We start from the raw sequence: 16,460 nt of genomic DNA, 5'->3' as shown, positions 1-16,460 counted from the left end.
GGAAGGAATGGAGGGAGGATGGGAGGGAAAGAAAGCAAAGCCACGGTGCCGACAAGAGGACCTCATGTCTGAGTCGGGAAGAACTGACATGCCTCTGCTCACTGCCATTGGTTTTCAGGCAATCAGGCAGACGTTACAAAGGATGTTTCAAGTTGCCCAGGCAATAGGGATGCTTGTGGGGATGCAGTCAAGTGCGGAGGTGGACACCGAGGAACCAGGGTGCTTACCAGCCTGCTAACTCTACTGGGAAGAGGGCAAGAGGAAGAGGCTTCCTGGCCAAGTGCAGGTCACCAGGTGAATGGACAAACCAGGCAAGGGACTGGGCATCGCCCTCATCAGCCTTCTTCCACTTTGCCCATCGCAGTCTCACCAGTGGATGGAGAATAAGGACCGTGGACTTCCCCTGCATGTTGACACACCTCGTGTCTGGATCTCGCCTTAATCAAAGAGCAATAAAGAGCAAAATGAACTAACTCATTGGGGGAGGACAGAAAATAAAAAGTGAGACAACCCCCAGAAAATAGAGCAAATCCATGCTCTCACCAGAAGAAAAAAAGATATTTCCACAGAAAATCTGAGAAGTCGTGTGCAGTGTGCATCATCCTCTATGAAATGCAAGAAGATGTAGCCTTTAGGTGCATAAAACACAACGGGCTAAGATGAGAAGTCAATAGAATGGCATGGAAAGATGGATGGAGAGGATAAATTTATACTGAGAAAGTAAGAGCACAGAGCTAGATGAGATGATACATGAAACGCAGTAAAAGGCAGAACTGATTCATAAAAAATGAATCAAGTTGATGATGTAAAAGAGGGTTTTGTGCTGTTTGCCTGTGTGCCCTCAGATCCAGTCCCTTCTGCCCCTGTGTCCTGCTCTGTGTCTTGATGGGGCGTGACGGTGCAGCTAGCCCCTTCAAGCTGACAGTCCCATATCAGCTGACTTCTGGCTGCATTCAGCCAAGGGGACTCCATAAGAAGTGGGAGTACAGAGGGAAAAAGAAGCCAGGGTATTTCTCCTCCTCTTTCTCTGCATCTCTCCATGGCTCCCTCACCCCCAGACAGCTCCTGCTGATCATCACAGCCCCCACTGGGCAGCCCCTGACTTGGTTCCAGCCTCCCTCGTATCCCACATAACAAGAAGTGCAGAGGAAATGCAGGCTTCAGGATTGGTGGTTTCTGTGTCTTCATGTCGTCAAGGAACCACATGCTTTGCAACCTCAGCTTTGCCCTCAGAATGGCTCCTCTCTTGGTCACAGGATGGCTTCCAGCCACAGCTGGGACAACCACTTTCCTTGTTCATATCCAGTTGCTGTTCTCTAGAAGCCCTGAGGAAGCCCTTCCTTGTGTTTTAATGGCCCCAGTTGGCTTAAACCTACCCTTCCCCGAACGAATAAATGGCAAAAGGGATGGAATTACCATGATTGAATTAAACTAATCATTCAGAGTGTTGGGAAATCAGCCATAACATTCACTATAAAGGACTAATGTTAAAAGCTCTTCTTAAGTGCAAAAGAAAAAAACAAAGCCAGGAAACTAAAAGAGAAAGTGATGGTCATGAAGGACACAGACTAGAGAGCCAGCCCACAGATAACTGATGTTCCTGAAGAAGAGCCTAGAACAAATGGATCAGAAATAATAGTCAAAGACATAACAGAAGAAAACTCGCACTAAGAGTCTCAGAAAAGTCGAATGGATGTTCTCTGCGAATCAATGATGGGAGACACATTCCTATGTACATTCTAGCAATAATGTTCTAAAAAGGCACAGAAAAATCCTGCAAAGTATCCAAGCAGAAAACAAGTTATTCATAAAGGAATAAAAATCAAGCTGGACTCAGATTTCTCTACAGCGACATTATCATAAGATAGTGAAATATCATCTACAGATCTTTAAAGGAAAAGTTTAGACACTAGAATTTTAGACTCAGATAGCTTTCATTTTGATGACAAAAGACACTTTCAGATATCAAGGGCTCGTAAGACATGCCTTTCTAATGCATTTTTTAAAAGAAAAAACCTACTTCTATTTATTCAATTATTTATCCAACAAATATTTATTGAGCACCAGCCATGTGCCAGCAACATATTAGGTGATAGGATATATGAGTGAACAGATCTGAAAAGAAGTATTCCTGTCCTCCTTGAGCTTACAGTCTAATGGTCAAGACAGACATTGAACAATAAGCATAATAAATAGGTAAGTGAAGTGATAAGAACTATAGAGAGACGAGGCAGGGTGGAAGGCAGTTGCAGTTTTAAGTAGGGCGGTTAGGGTGGGTGGCTTTTGAGTAAAGACTCGAGAGAGGTGAGGGAATCAGCTATGTACATCTCCAGGTGAGGAGCAATCCAGCAGATGAACAGCCAGTCTGTGGCCCTGGGCTAGGGTGGACCCCACCTGTGTGCGTGGAACAAGGGGATAAGTGTTGCTGATGGTGGAGCGAGCAAGTGGGACACTGGAGATGAGATTAGAGAGATGGGGGCGGGGTGCAGATGGTGTGGGGTCTTGTAGGACATTGTAATGACTTTGGCCATTGGAGATGTTTGAGTGGAGGAGTGGTATGAGCTGACGAACATTTTATAAGGATCTTTCTGGCCTCCATGCTGAGAAAATACTTTAGGAGGAGGAGAAGAGAAGTGGAGAGACAAGTTAGGAGGCTGTTGCCATGATCCACACGGGGGATGATGGTGGTGTGGACAAGGGAGATGACCTGATTCTGGATGTATTTTGAAGGTAGAGCCAACAGGATTTCTTGACAGACTGAGAGAAAGAGAGGGGTCAAAGATGACCTCAAGGCTTTTAGCCTGAGAGACTGGCAGGATGGGTTTGCCATCAAGTGAGATGGGGAAGGTTGTGGGTAGAGTAAATTTAGGTTCTGGGGGAGATTCGGGTGTTCAGTTTTTGATGTCAAGTGTGAGATATAGCCAAGTGGAGATATCAAGTAAGCAGTTAGCTATTCAAGCCTGGAGTGGGAGAGTGAGAGATGTGACTGAGCTACAAATATACTTTTGAGGGTCAGTGGCATATGGCTGGTATTTAAAGCCAGGACATTGCACGAGATCACCAGGAAGGGAAAGTAAATAGAGAAGAGGAATGAGGACTGAATGCGTTCCAACATCGAGAAGATGGAGAGATGAGAAAGCAGCTGAGGAGCTCCAGGTAGGAGCAACCAGTAAGGGAGATGAAGAAATAAGAGCATGGAAGCCAAGTGAAGAACGTATCAAAGTGGAAGACACGATTAACTGTGTCAGATGGGCTGATACAGCAGGAGGGGAAGCAGAGCACTGAGCACCACATGTAGCCGGATCATTGGTGCTCTTGGCAAAGGCTGTTTGGGTGGAGTGGTGGAGGCTAAAGGCAAGATGGGATGGAGGTACTCCAGTTGACCAAGAGGTGATGTGAAAGACTATCTCAAGAATGGAAAACTCCATCTGCACATACTCTCAACGGTCCCTCCTAAATATCTCCCAAGTCTTTCCCCTCTTTCCATCCTGACTGCCACCAGCTGAGCCTAGGCCACCACCATTTCTCCCCTAGATGGCAGAAACATCCTCTTAACTGGGCTCTCTGCCTCCAATGTGGCCCCTCCAACCTCTTCTCAACATTGCAGCCATTGTGGTGTTTCTAAACTTGAAATCTTATCCTGTCACTCCTCCACTCATAACCCCTCAAAGGCTCCCCTGTGTCCTCAAGATCAAGTCCAGCCTTCTTATCATGGTCTTTCCAGTGTGTTCCCGCTACTCTCCATGTCATACTCCATGCCCCAGCCAGCATTTTCGGTTCCTTTCTGCCTCCCAAGTTTGGTAAATGTTTCTCCCCCTAGAACGCTCTTGTCCTCAGAATCCTCCAGACCTTTTGTAACTCCTACTCCATAGTCAGGTCTTAGCTTGAATGTCACTTCCTCCAGAAATCTTCCCCTGACCAACTCACCACGCCATTGCAAATCCAGGTCAGAGTTAGGTGCCATTGCCAGCACCTTGTGATTCCCCCATCTACTATTATTACTATTTGGAACTGTATTATTTGAGACTGTAAAATTCTGTGAAGACAGAGCTTGCCATTGTATCACGCAGACATAACACAATCCCTGACTTCTAGTAGGCGTTTGATAAATATCTGTGGAATGAATGGCTGAAAGGACAAATGGTGAGTGTATGATCCCGTTAAAATAGAGACAGATAATTGTAAGGCAGGCAATAAAACTAAATGCAGATACCAAAAATTATTTCTAACATGAAATATGGTCTTGTAATAATCCATAATCTGGAACCCAAACTCCAGATGTTTTTAAGGAGGAAGAAGAATTGGTTGTGAGAGATGTGAGAGAAGAGATGATGGCACATCTAGAACGCAAAAGGTGCTATTTAGATATTTGGAGAAATGCAGGTTAATATTTTTTATTTTGAAGGTAACTAGTAGTCAGATTTTAAGTAAGATGCATACTTCCAAAATATAAAAGATGTACACAAAGAAAATAGAAACCTATGTATCAGAAATCAGACAACAAAGGAAGCAAGCATAAAAAATCAGAAAGAACATAATGAGATAGAAGTAAGACCAAATAGATCATTTATAGCAATAAATATAAATTTCTTAAACTAGTGTATTACCAGTACAGACTCTCAAATGCTTTAAAATGGAGTGAAACAAAAGGTTAAAAATAAAGAGTGGGCAGAGGTAATTCTAGCAAAAACAAACTAAAAATCCAATGATGTGTTGACATCAGCAAGCAACAGAGAAGAATTCCAGAGAAATGTGCATGATGAGGGAAGAAAGGATTTATTTGACAGTGACAAAGGAAGATGACTATTATGGACCCGTGATTATGTTAAAATAGAGAAACTGACTGAAAAATAATAATTGTAGGCGATTTTTAATGTATTTCTCAGTCTTTCACAGATCAAGTGGGCCAAAAAAATAATGCATTGAAGCTTCAAGTCATAAATGTGCAAATACACGTTGAACTTTGTATCCTGTGAACAGAATGCAACTTGTAGTGCTCCAAAAGCAACATCATTTGAATCCTTACTGCAGCACACTAGAAAATGAGGAGCAAAAGGTTCATTTTAAAAATAACCTTTTGAAAATTGCATAGCACACACCTAAATAACTAAAGCACCAATAGTTACTTAATTGCAGACTATTTTAGAGAAAAAGACAATGAGAAGTTTTGAGACTGTGCCTCAAAACTTATGGCTGTGACCACACCTCCGTTCAAAGGAAAATCCATGCCATTTTAAAAGTGGCTTTTATTATGACTCCAGGAAAAAAGTGTTACTAAATTACCTGAGCAGTCAATCCAAGGAGTTGGAAAGAGAAACAAAGATTAATCATCTGGGATTAATAATCCCGGAGAAAGGCATTAATAAGGATAATTAATAAGGATAAAGGCAAAAGTTAATGGATTAGAATATTTTTAAAGAGAACTGATCAGCAAAATCCAATAGCTGATTCCTTTTTAAAAAAAATGATTAAAATAGACAAAATTCCAGTAAGACTAAACATGAAAAAAAATTGAGAATACAATTACAGTGAGTTTCAAATGAGAAGGGTGCTTATTCCTAGATACAGTGGCCATGTCTCCCATCCAGATTTACTCTTCACGTGCATGGACACATCCACAAGGCTTCTGCCTTCCTGGGTTTCGCCAGTGCAGTCTCCCAGAAGCAGGGGAAGGAAAGAGAGTGAGGTCAGAGGATGTATTTGCTTGGCCCCTCTCTGCTTCATGCTGGCCCCCACCGAGGATCACTGCTCCTGGTAAGACAGCCCCCCTGACTCTCCATCCTGCAGGTGCAGGAGTGGAAATGGCTCTGCTATGAGCCCCACTGTCCCCTGGAGTCCCCCTGCACTTACAGCTGGCTGAATAGCCCCTGTATCAGTAAACCCTCTGCAATAATGCTATATCGAAGGTGCGTCTGTTTCCTATTGGAACCCTGACTGATACATACACAAAGCTAAATTTCTTTAAAATGAAGATTGTTTTCCAGGAAAATATAGATTAACAAAGTTGATTCAAGAAGAAGTCAAAACCAAATATGCCAGTAACCGTGGAAGAAATTGCAAATATCAAATTATTACCTGCAGCTAAAGGCCAGGCTTAGATGATGTCAAATCAAGATCTATTCTGCCTTCTTAATTTCAATAGTTATCTACTTTTTAAAATCTTCCAGAGTATTGAAAAGATAGACATTTTCTCAGATAGTTTTACTAAGTTAACATAAAGGGATATTAAAACCTGACAATAATAGCTCGAAAAACTAAAACTATAAACCAAATTTAGTTATTAAAAGTGATGCAAAAATCTTAGCAAATTGAATCTGCCATTGTATTTAGAAGAATAGCCAAATAGAGTCTGTTTCATGAAGGCAAAAATGAGTCAATATTGGAAAATCTTTTTGTATCAACTTGGTTAGAAAAAGGCAAAAAAATAAAATTAAATCCTAAAATTTGTAGTAACCTAGGAATAGAAAGATATTTTCTTAACTTAGAACAGAGTATCTGATGAAACTAATATCCAAGATTATATTTTTGATAAAACATTAGAGACAATCCTATTAATATTAGGAATAAGATGATGATGGCTGCCATGAACACTGTTATTTAACATTGATTTTTAAAGCTCTAATCAATGTAATAAGACAAGAAAAATGAATATTAATATTGAGGAGACAATACTGTTTGCAAAAATGATTGTCTACGTGAAAAACCACCTTAATAAATAGTGTACTTACAAATCAATGAAAAAAAGAACAGAATATAGAAAAAATGAGCAAAACACATAATTTAGCAATTCTCTAAAGAAGAAAGACATACGGTCAACCAAAACAAAAGTGAATATTGCATATATTACCTGTCAAATTTAAACAACTAATGAGATGCTTTGGGTGGGGTGAAAGAGACACTCTCATACTCAATTCTTCAAAAAGTGTACCAATTTACACACTTAAAATTTGACAGTATGTTTTAAAAGTTATAATGTACATCCTCTTTGAGCCTGCAATTCTACTTCCAGGAATTCAGTGTCAGTATCTAAATAAGAGTGGTCAGAGGCAGAAGGAGATAGAATTATGTTCAAGGATACTCATTGTTTAAAATATCAAAAAATATTGAGGCAACTTAAATAGCTAATTCATTGAATACATTATGATATATTCATAAAATAAAATATGGCCACTAAAAATGATGTTAAATGCTCATTTATAATTTTCGAATTGTTCACAATCTATTTTGAATGGACAAAAATCGTTTCAAAATAATATGCACAGCATCAACCCTTTTTGTTATACATATTAATTTTTTGTCTAAATGCATAAAACAGTGCACACAAAATGTTAATAGTGGTTATCTCTGAACAAAGAACTATAAATTTTTTATTTCTCTTTTCTGTATTTTAAAGGAGTTTTAGGTATGAAAGAAGCTAGGCAAGTTGTAAAGGAAGTGATCATATTGAGTGATTTCAATACTTTTTTCTGTCTGGCTCTGTGTTCAGGGAGCCCCAGGGAGCATGCTCGGCTTGGGCTTAGCTATTGGCCCCGACCGTGGTCTCCTGTAGATATTCGGTGCCTCATCTTAGAAAAATTGCTTAACCTCAGTTTTCTCAACCAAGAAATAAGAAGAACAATTTTACAACACTTGGTAAATCTTAAAAGCAGAGAACTGTGACATTGCCCCGCCCCTCCCCCAGATCAATTCTGAATTTGATCAAGCTTCTAAATCCAACTGCTCATTGACAGAAAGCAGAGAAAGGGCAGCGTGTTCAAAAACCCCCCAGGATACAGTCAGGAAAATCCCAACAGTGGGAAACTCCACAGGACAAATAACCCGGTTTAACAAGTAAATCACATGAAACAAAAAAGAGGGATCTAAAAATACGTCATCTCAACCAATCTCACCGTGCTGGCCTTATTTGGATTCCTATTCAAACAAATTATTTTTTCTAGCATAACGGCGTTTAAGAGAAATCTGTGAATTTCAGCACTGACTATAAATTAGATGATGCTAGAACTGTTGTTAATTTCTCAGCTGTTATGATAACACTGTTTATGTTTCTTCTAAAGGCTCCTTTAAGAGACACACTGAAATAGTTACAGATGAAATGATAGGATACATTGAATTTTCTTTAAAATAATATTAGCAGGAGGGGATGGGGGTGTGGACGGGGCAGGACTGGCCATGGGTGGAACGTGGGTACCTGGGGCCTTATCATGCCATTTGTCTACTTTTGCGTACATTCAAATTTCTCCATAACAAAAAGTTTATTTTTAAAAAGCGAATAGTTCCCATCTTTATGATGAAGCCAATGGACTTGAATTATAAATTGACAAATAAGGAAATAGGAATCCTTTGCCAGTGGGCACTATGAAAATAAAATGGAAAGGCAAAGTTGAGAGGAAATTCAACGGCCAAGCAATTCTTCTCCCCCAATTTCCTGACATATTAGAAAACTGAGGTAAGAAATTGGGAACACCATCCTTGGCCAAACTTCCTCCCAGCAGAACCTCATTCCTTTTCTCTGAGCAGCTCTCCAGAGGCCAAGAGAGTGTGCCAAGCCAGAAATATTCCTCCTGGGAATTTGAACGCTTAGCGCCTTGCCCAGACTTGCCATGAGGATAAGATGGGCCCCTTGCTGCCTTGTGCTCATCTGTGAACTAACCGCTGTGGTCCTTGAACAAGCCTGCTGTACTGTTACTGTGATTGCTCCTGTTCCCTTTGTGACCGAGGCGTGGGGAGTGGTGGAAGTGGGATGCAGACACACCCTCACATCTCCCCATTCTTTCCCCGCACGGACCCAAAACCCAGTCTGCCAGCCCAGTCTCCCCATCTCCCACCAGGTGCTGAAGACCTGCGCATCCGCGCCTGAAGTCGTCGAGGTCCTTTTCAACTCTTACCCTCAGCTCCGCGTGTCGGAGTCCTGGAAGGAGGCGATTCCTGAAGAAGTGTTTGAGGTAAGGAAACGGCTCTTCCTCCCGCCTTGAGTACAGAATTGTTGTCTGTCTCTGCCTACCCCTGGGTGGCGTTCTGCACAAACATCCAGGTGAGTATAAACCATCTGAAGAAGGAGAGAGAAGGGGAAATGGGGGGCGTGTTTGAGTTTTTCTGGTTTTCTCCTAGAGGCTCAGTAATCAGTCAGCCAAAAGCCTTTTATGAGAGCTGGGATGCTATTGGCTGCAGAAGACTGACTCCCACTGGCTTGAGGAATGTCAGGGCTCGAGGAACCAGTGTCCAGAGACGGGTGGGCGGCAGAGGTTCTGGCTCCTGTGTGTCCTTCATCTGCTTAGAGCTTAAGATATCACCAGGCAGCTGCGGGCCCTACAGCTGTACACGACAGAGTCCACCGTGGCTATCGATTGAGAAAGAGAGAACATGTGTTTTTTCTGGAAGCCTCTAGAAGATTTCCCCTCGGGTTTCATTGACTTGAGTCCCATGCACATTACTGAATAGCATATGGGCTGTGCCCAGGGAACAGGGCAGAGCAGAATTCAAGGAGATGACCTGTATTCTCTGAAATCACCCAAAACAGAGTTTCCCTAGACTCAGCAGGAGCTGCTCTTTAGAAAAGTGTACAGACTCTCTTGGTGGAGGGGGCTTTGAACAGACGGTGCTTCTCCCTGTATTGGGGTCCTGTCTGGTACCAGGTGGCCTGGAAAGGATCAACTGTGTGGTATGGGGTCTTCTGCTAGGAAAGAAAGGTCTGTTAGTTCCACGTGCACGGGCTGATGTCCCACCCACCTTCCTTTCAGATGCACCAGCCTTTCTACAAGTCCTTCTTTGCGTTGGCCCACACCCCGCGCTGTCTGCAGCATCTCTGCCGCTGTGCCATCCGGAAATTGTTTGGCAAAAATTGCTTTTACTTCATACCCCTGCTCCCATTGCCGAAGTCCCTGCAAAATTATCTCCTTTTGGAGCCAGAAGGTGTTTTGCATTGAAAACCAGAGCATTTGGACTAAGGCTCGAGTCCTCATCTTTTCTTTCCGTGGGGGCTGCGTGGCGAGGAGAGCGCCGAGGGTGGGACGTCCCACTCTGCCTGGCGGATGCACAGACCTCGCCAAGCTTCAGGTTCACCTCGGGATGGAACTGGTAATAAAAGCCCTTTCTGCCTCTCCACGTTGCTCGTGAGGATGGAAACTGTGACTATCCTAGTCTTGTATCAGAAAGCACCTTCCAACAAAAGTTGAACTAAAAGGTAGAAGTATTTTTTTCAAGGTTTGTCTCCCACCCCCAGTGGGTTAGCAACGTGCATGCTGCCCGCCAGCCTCAGACCCTCTGCCTCATGGGAAACGTCCCACCCCTTCTAGAGCTCGGCCACCTGGAAAGACTGTCCCCAACACATGACAGATGTACACGTTTAGAGAGGGCACCTGCTTGCATAACAAGAGCGCCTCCCCAGGAGCCCACTGGTGCTTCCAGCACAAGACCGTCCAGAGCTCCTAGAGGATGATGGCGGGGTGGTGAGATGGACATTCTGATCCTACATGAGTCTGCTGTCTGACCCCCTCAGCAGACCCCAGCTGATCCAGCTCCGGCAAATAGTCCAGGCAGCCAGATGCCAGGAGTAGACACAAGTTGACAGAGGTTGCCATCAGCTCAGCCGAGCATCCATAACAAGAGAGATGTTCGAAAGGTCTAGGACTATGTAAACCATGTCTTCTATTTTCTCTCTTCTGGTGCTTTGACTCTGGGGCCTTGCTGACGCTGGAGGGCCGGCCCCTCCCAGGGTGAGCCAATCCCTGGGGATAGTCAACAACTCGCCCCCAGCGGTGCTTTTCAACCAATCAATGCAGAGCTCATCCCAGCCGCCTCCTTTGTTGGGCTTTCACACTCTGGGCGACAGTCCAACCCAGGGCCACGTGCCAGACACTGGGGACAGCCCCTCTGCCCCAGATCCCCCTGAAATTATTCAAACTAGCCAACCCTAAGCCTGTCTACCCTGCCTCGACCGTTCCTTCCACGGAAACCATGGTAAAGCTCCTGCCCACATCCCCTCCTCCACCTCCTGACCAACCCTGGTGCTTCCCCACGTGGCCCCTGAGGCGTGGCGTGTCCCTTCTCTCAGGAATGGTGAGTAATAAACTCTCTTTTCAATGGCAGTCATCTCCTGATCTGTTGGCCTTACTCGACCTCAAATTTTCTACTCAACACCATATTTTAGAACAAGGACCCTTTATGGTCATCCTCTGAGGATGAGCAGTGGCTCCATTTTTTCCATTTTGAGCCAGTGCAAGGTGCTGCCAGGCGAGCCTCAGAGGGGGCAGGGCACGCTCTCCCATTGCAGCATCTGGAACGGGGTTCACATCCTGCCGATGATAGCAGGATAAGGGGGGATGTTGTGTGCACCATGAGCGAAGCCCACTGTGGGGGTGAAAGGGGGCCAGGAAGGGCCCACCCAGTGAGGGTGGGCATGTGAATGGGCAGTCAGGCTGAACCTTGGTGAGTGGTCAGATTTCAACTCAGATTTCAACATCCACCTCCACTGCCTTCAGCTGACCCAGCCCTATCCTGCCCTTTGAGATGGACAGCTCAGCTGACCTAGAGAGGCCACATAAACACAGCTTCAGGACCCCTCCCACCCCCACCCCAGGCTGATGGCTCTCCTCAAGCCCCCCCAAACAGACCTTCAGGAGCCACCACTGGATCAAAAGAACTTGAGTGAAGGCAGGAAAGTGCAGGGCACAGTGGAGAAAGAGTGACCTGTCCACCTGGAGAGGAGGGTCCCCGTGTGACAGCTGGAAGGAGGTGGATCAGGAGGGTCTCGGCTTCCACACCCGGGATGCTGGACTTCACTGGGTGAGCTGTGAGGAGCCAGGCGGGCAGATGTAGTCAGATGGGGCTCTATGGAGAGTCCTTTGTCCTGGAAAGGGATGCAACACACTGGAGGGCGGGGAGGAGCCCTTGGCGACACCCTGGAGATGGGGCTTCACATCCTGGCTCCTCCACTGAGCAAGAACCGTCACTCGACATCAGCAGAGAGCTGCCCATCGGGAGAGTGAAATCATCTTCGCCTCTCTCACGGGGTCAGGACTCAGTGAGCTAACTGATGTAAGGCAGGGCTTCACGCTAAAGGGACCTTGTTGAAATACAGATTCCAGCACCAGAGTCTGGGGGGGGGCCCCGATTCTGTGAGTCTGCGAACTTGAATGGTACTGACAAGCTGGGGTGACTGGGGTGGTTGTTTACCCTGGTCTCTGACCCCACCAAACTCAGAGATGGCAAAGCCCCAGGCCCAGAGCCAGCCCAGAGACAGAACTCAATAAATGGTTCCTTCTATTCTCATGATTGTTTCATTATTAGAAGAGGAAAATAGCCTAATATTGGAATAAAAAGGGTAAAAAATGGAAAAGCAAAGCAATGGTATTACCAAGGACAAATAAGAAAGGGAAGAATGGGGGCTGGCCCAGTGGCAGAGTGGTTAAGTTTATGTGCCCTGCTTTGGTGGCCCCGGGGTTCGCAGGTTCGGATCCCAGATACAGACCTACACACCGCTCATCAAGCCACGCTGTGGTGGCATCCCACATACAAAATAGAGAAAGAGTGGCACAGATATTAGCTCAGCAACAATGTTCCTCAAACAAAAAAGAGGAAGATTAGCAGCAGATGTTAGCTCAGGACCAATCTTCCTCACCAAAGAAAAAAAACAGAAGAAAGGTAAGAGTGGTGAGAAATACAGCCACAGCAGCCACGGAGGAGCCCTGTCCTCACTAGGTTTTGCAAATTAGAATCCGAGCGAACACACTTGCCTACAGCATGTCGTCCAGCCATGCCTCTCCATCCCACCCACCTTAGAAAACAGACTGGTTGCATTTCTAAAATGCATTAAATTTTAATAATGTTTTGGAGTCCTGGAACAAAGTACAACTCTTTGAAAACATATGGACTTTATATTTCTAAAAATCTGATGAATAATGACCATGATTAGGTTTCCCAAAACACGTTTTTCCCCCAATTATAACTTAAACACAACGTGGTTCTCACAGCCGCCTGAAATCCCACCATTATGGAGGAATTCTTTCTTTATTATTCATTATTTCTACTCCCAGGAATTTTCTTTTGTAATTCAGATGCTCCCAGGAAGAGCCAATCCATGAAGTCCCATAGGTTTAAACGGCTCACTCATCGATTCACCATTCACTCGTTTGTTCTTCCCTTTAACCAACCCTGGTGGAGCCTGCTGGGGCGGCTGCTGGAGGGACTTGGGCACACCAGGACAGATGTGGGCAGGAAGGGCTCCCGTCTTGGCCACTTTCTCCCTGGGGTCGTCTCTTCCTGGAATGGGGGCTGCCTGTTCCCAGGGCAGGTGGCAGTTTGGGCACTTAGCAGCTGCTCTCATCTCTGCATCCTACACGCGATCATGTGACTCCTACGATGAGCGCCTGCCCCACCAGCCAGTCCCGTGTGACATGTGTCCAGTAGCTCCAGTCCAGTACTCTTGGCCAACACGGACCCACGTGCAACGGGAACACAGCAATGAACTGAACCATCTAAGATGTCAGGAGCCCTTCACGCTGCTGCTGACTCATCAGGAACATGACCTCGCAGCTGCTCCAGAATAAGTAGGTAATAAACTGACACTAGAAATTAGTCCTGAATCACCTGGGTCCTAGTGGCTGTCCAGATGTGCTAAATACAGTTCTTGAATTATGGCTGTGACTGCAATGGGACAAAAATGGCGAGTGTGACTGTTTGGGCCTATCTTAATCATCAAAGGGGATGCACTTCATTCATAGTTTTGCAGAATTTAATTACTGCTGGCGATTTGCTTTGTTAAGCAAAAAATTTGTTCTTTCAGGGACTGTGTCTAGCTGTGCTCTATGCTACATGTGTTAGGAAGTTCTGAGGTTAAGGGGATTTGCGTAATTCCACATGGATAAGAAGGAGGAAGAGGAGGAGCAGGAGTGGAGGGGGGGGAGGACAAGACTGAAGACAGAAGTGAGGAAGGGAGAGAGTAAGTTGAGATAAACACCCAAAAAGACATTCTACTTTGAGGCTAGAATTATCCTGGCTGACTTCTTTTCCAGTAAACAAAATATACCCTGGTCAATTTTTTTTCTTTTCTTTTGGTGGGGAAGATTGGCCCTCAGCTAACATCTGTGCCCGTCTTCCTCTGTTTTGTATGTGCGATGCTGCCACAGCATTGCTTGATGAGTGATATGTAGATCTGTGCCCGGGATCCCAACCACCAAACCCCCGAGCTGCCAAAGTGGAGCATGCAAACTTAACCACTATGCTACTGGGCCAGACCCTACTCTGGCAATTTTTTTATTAAAGGGTCTAAAAACGTTTTCCGTTCTAACATGATTTGCATTGGACATCATTACTTTTCTCTTTGAGTATATTATAAAAACTCAATTCCATAAGACCTAAATTGTTTTCGTAAATTTCAAATTTAGTTTTTAATGAGAAGCATCCACATGGCTCAAAATTCAGAAAGTAACAAAGGGTAAATGCTGTTTCTGCTGAAAAAAGATGAGGAGGAATATTTTCCCTCCAACTTTATTGACTCTGCTCCTTGTTATCTGACCACAGAGAATCCAAAGATACACAAGTGTGTTTCTCCACCAACAATGGTCCTGAGGTGCTTTGCCTCTTTCCATCCTGCCTAACTTGAATCCAGGATGAAATGTGCACAGCACAGCAGGATAGACAGACATGCTCCACAGCCCACAGACAATCAGCACCCGGACGTGGCATCAGGTGACGTGTCATGTTTGCAATTCTGAACGCAGCACTGGGCTTATACATCTAGTGTATTTGTGTCCGTTTAACTTTCAGTTCCGTGATAATCATCACTTCAGCATGTTTTGAAGAAAATCAAAACCACTGAGTCTTCAGGAAGCATTTGTTAACCCCAGGAACTGTATATAATCGTCACATTTTCAATGTCCTAAATAACCCTTTAGACACACGGTGATGGGCCCGGCTGTTGAACTTTTGCAGAGAACACTTAACCCTCTACAAAAATGCTATAAAATATAGGCTTGGAGAATGAGCTGGTCTGCTCCAGTGACTGGTCCTGATGCGGGGCATCTGAGAGGATGCTTAATCACTGTAATTGCGGATGTCATCAGCTTGCCAAGTGCTTTTCATGTCGTAAGGGCTGCCCAAGGACCAAGTGATAAGCCAGGAGTAGTGCATCTTTTATTCCATTATTTCAAGAATAAATTACTCCTCAGGCAAATTTTCTATGTTCCCTTGGGATATTCAGAAGCTCCGAAGTTTCCATTAGGATCAATACCGCATCTTATTTGGGGGGATTTAAGTATATGTTGAGAGCCATCAAAACACTTTTCAAACTCCAGGACTTATCTTGAAATTGTCAACCGTTTTCTATTTCAAAACCAAAATTAATTTCTTTAAATTGCTAAAATAAGCCTGAGGTCAATTTCTAGAGCCAGGCAGGCGGATCACCGTATTGAAATAATTCATTTTCAGAGAGTCCTGCAGGTGGCGCCATACGCAAACGATCTTACCCTGCCCGCCGCCCTGCTCTCCCAGAATTAAAGAGAAAACGAGATTTTAGCTCCCATGATAAAGGGGAGGAGAGCATAGAAAAACTATAGAATCATGACGTATCCTATAGAATTGTGTTGCTATAATAAAGAATTCAGTAATTAAAATATTGATTATGGAATTGCCTACTTCCTTTGTATTAAATATGCGCATTTTATAGGCAATGTGTTTATAAATAAATATAATTTTCAGCTGACTCTTTTATGATGCCATAATGACAGCCCAATCCTCATTTGTGTGTTAAACGTGTTCTTTAGCAAAATTATACATTCACCACTGCAATGTAACTAGCTGGCTTTTCTGCCTTCATCTAATCTTCCAGAATGGTATTTCTGCAGCCTTAACACTCTGCTTAATCACTCCAATAAAAAGAGTAAATTTCTTTGTAATGCAGTTTGTAAGCAATAAACACGATTGAGAATGCAGTATTTGCTGTCGACTATGTTTAACGCAGGGTTTTAATTCGGGGTGTAATTATTCATTTGGTAGACGCTTTCTGCGGCCACATTTCTTTTCCCTGCTCCAAAGAAAGTTGGTAAGTCTGGAAAACGTGGGGAAACCGGGTATCTGCGTACTTTATGCAAGCCAGAGTTTGATGCAGATGTTATGGAAAAAGAACATTTTTTTTATCTGCTAAAGACAGGAGGTCACATTAACTCGTAATACAGACACATAAAAATGTGATTATGGCTTCTAAACAGAACGCAGTAGGCTCCTAGTTAACACAATGAGATTTCTAGGAAGTGATGCATAAATTCTTCAAAAATGACACATTTCTCACGTTTCCTTCCAATTAAATTACTGAGGCAGCTAACAGCGATGAGCACAAAGTACGGGGGTAAAATGAGGGTTTTCTTCTGGTAACTGTGAAAGTATATTTTTATGAGAAGCAGTTAATATTAAGCTATTATTTTTCAACGGTGCTGGAAGGGATGTCTTGAGCCTTTCTTGCGCATCTC

At 44.0% G+C, this 16,460-nt stretch overlaps 1 protein-coding gene across 2 annotated transcripts in view; it reads left to right on the top strand.

Moving 5' to 3' along the window:
- The window catches only part of ASB18 (ankyrin repeat and SOCS box containing 18), a 64,812-nt gene extending 48,886 nt beyond the window's left edge, over positions 1–15,926 (top strand). Inside the window, exons 4-5 of one of the 2 annotated variants that reach the window (XM_070618650.1) lie at positions 8,829–8,942; positions 9,738–15,926. In XM_070618650.1, the coding sequence (XP_070474751.1) occupies positions 8,829–8,942; positions 9,738–9,923 (300 nt within the window). In that variant the 3' untranslated portion in view covers positions 9,924–15,926. The remainder of the gene's footprint in view (positions 1–8,828; positions 8,943–9,737) is intronic. The other variant, XM_070618651.1, reaches the window with a different exon arrangement.
- The last annotated feature ends 534 nt before the right edge of the window (positions 15,927–16,460 follow it).

The sequence above is a fragment of the Equus przewalskii genome, chromosome 5 (genome assembly GCF_037783145.1).
Source record: "Equus przewalskii isolate Varuska chromosome 5, EquPr2, whole genome shotgun sequence".
Lineage (NCBI taxonomy): Eukaryota > Metazoa > Chordata > Mammalia > Perissodactyla > Equidae > Equus > Equus przewalskii.
The sequence above is the reverse complement of the archived record's forward strand: the minus strand, read 5'-3'. Positions and strand labels throughout refer to the sequence as shown.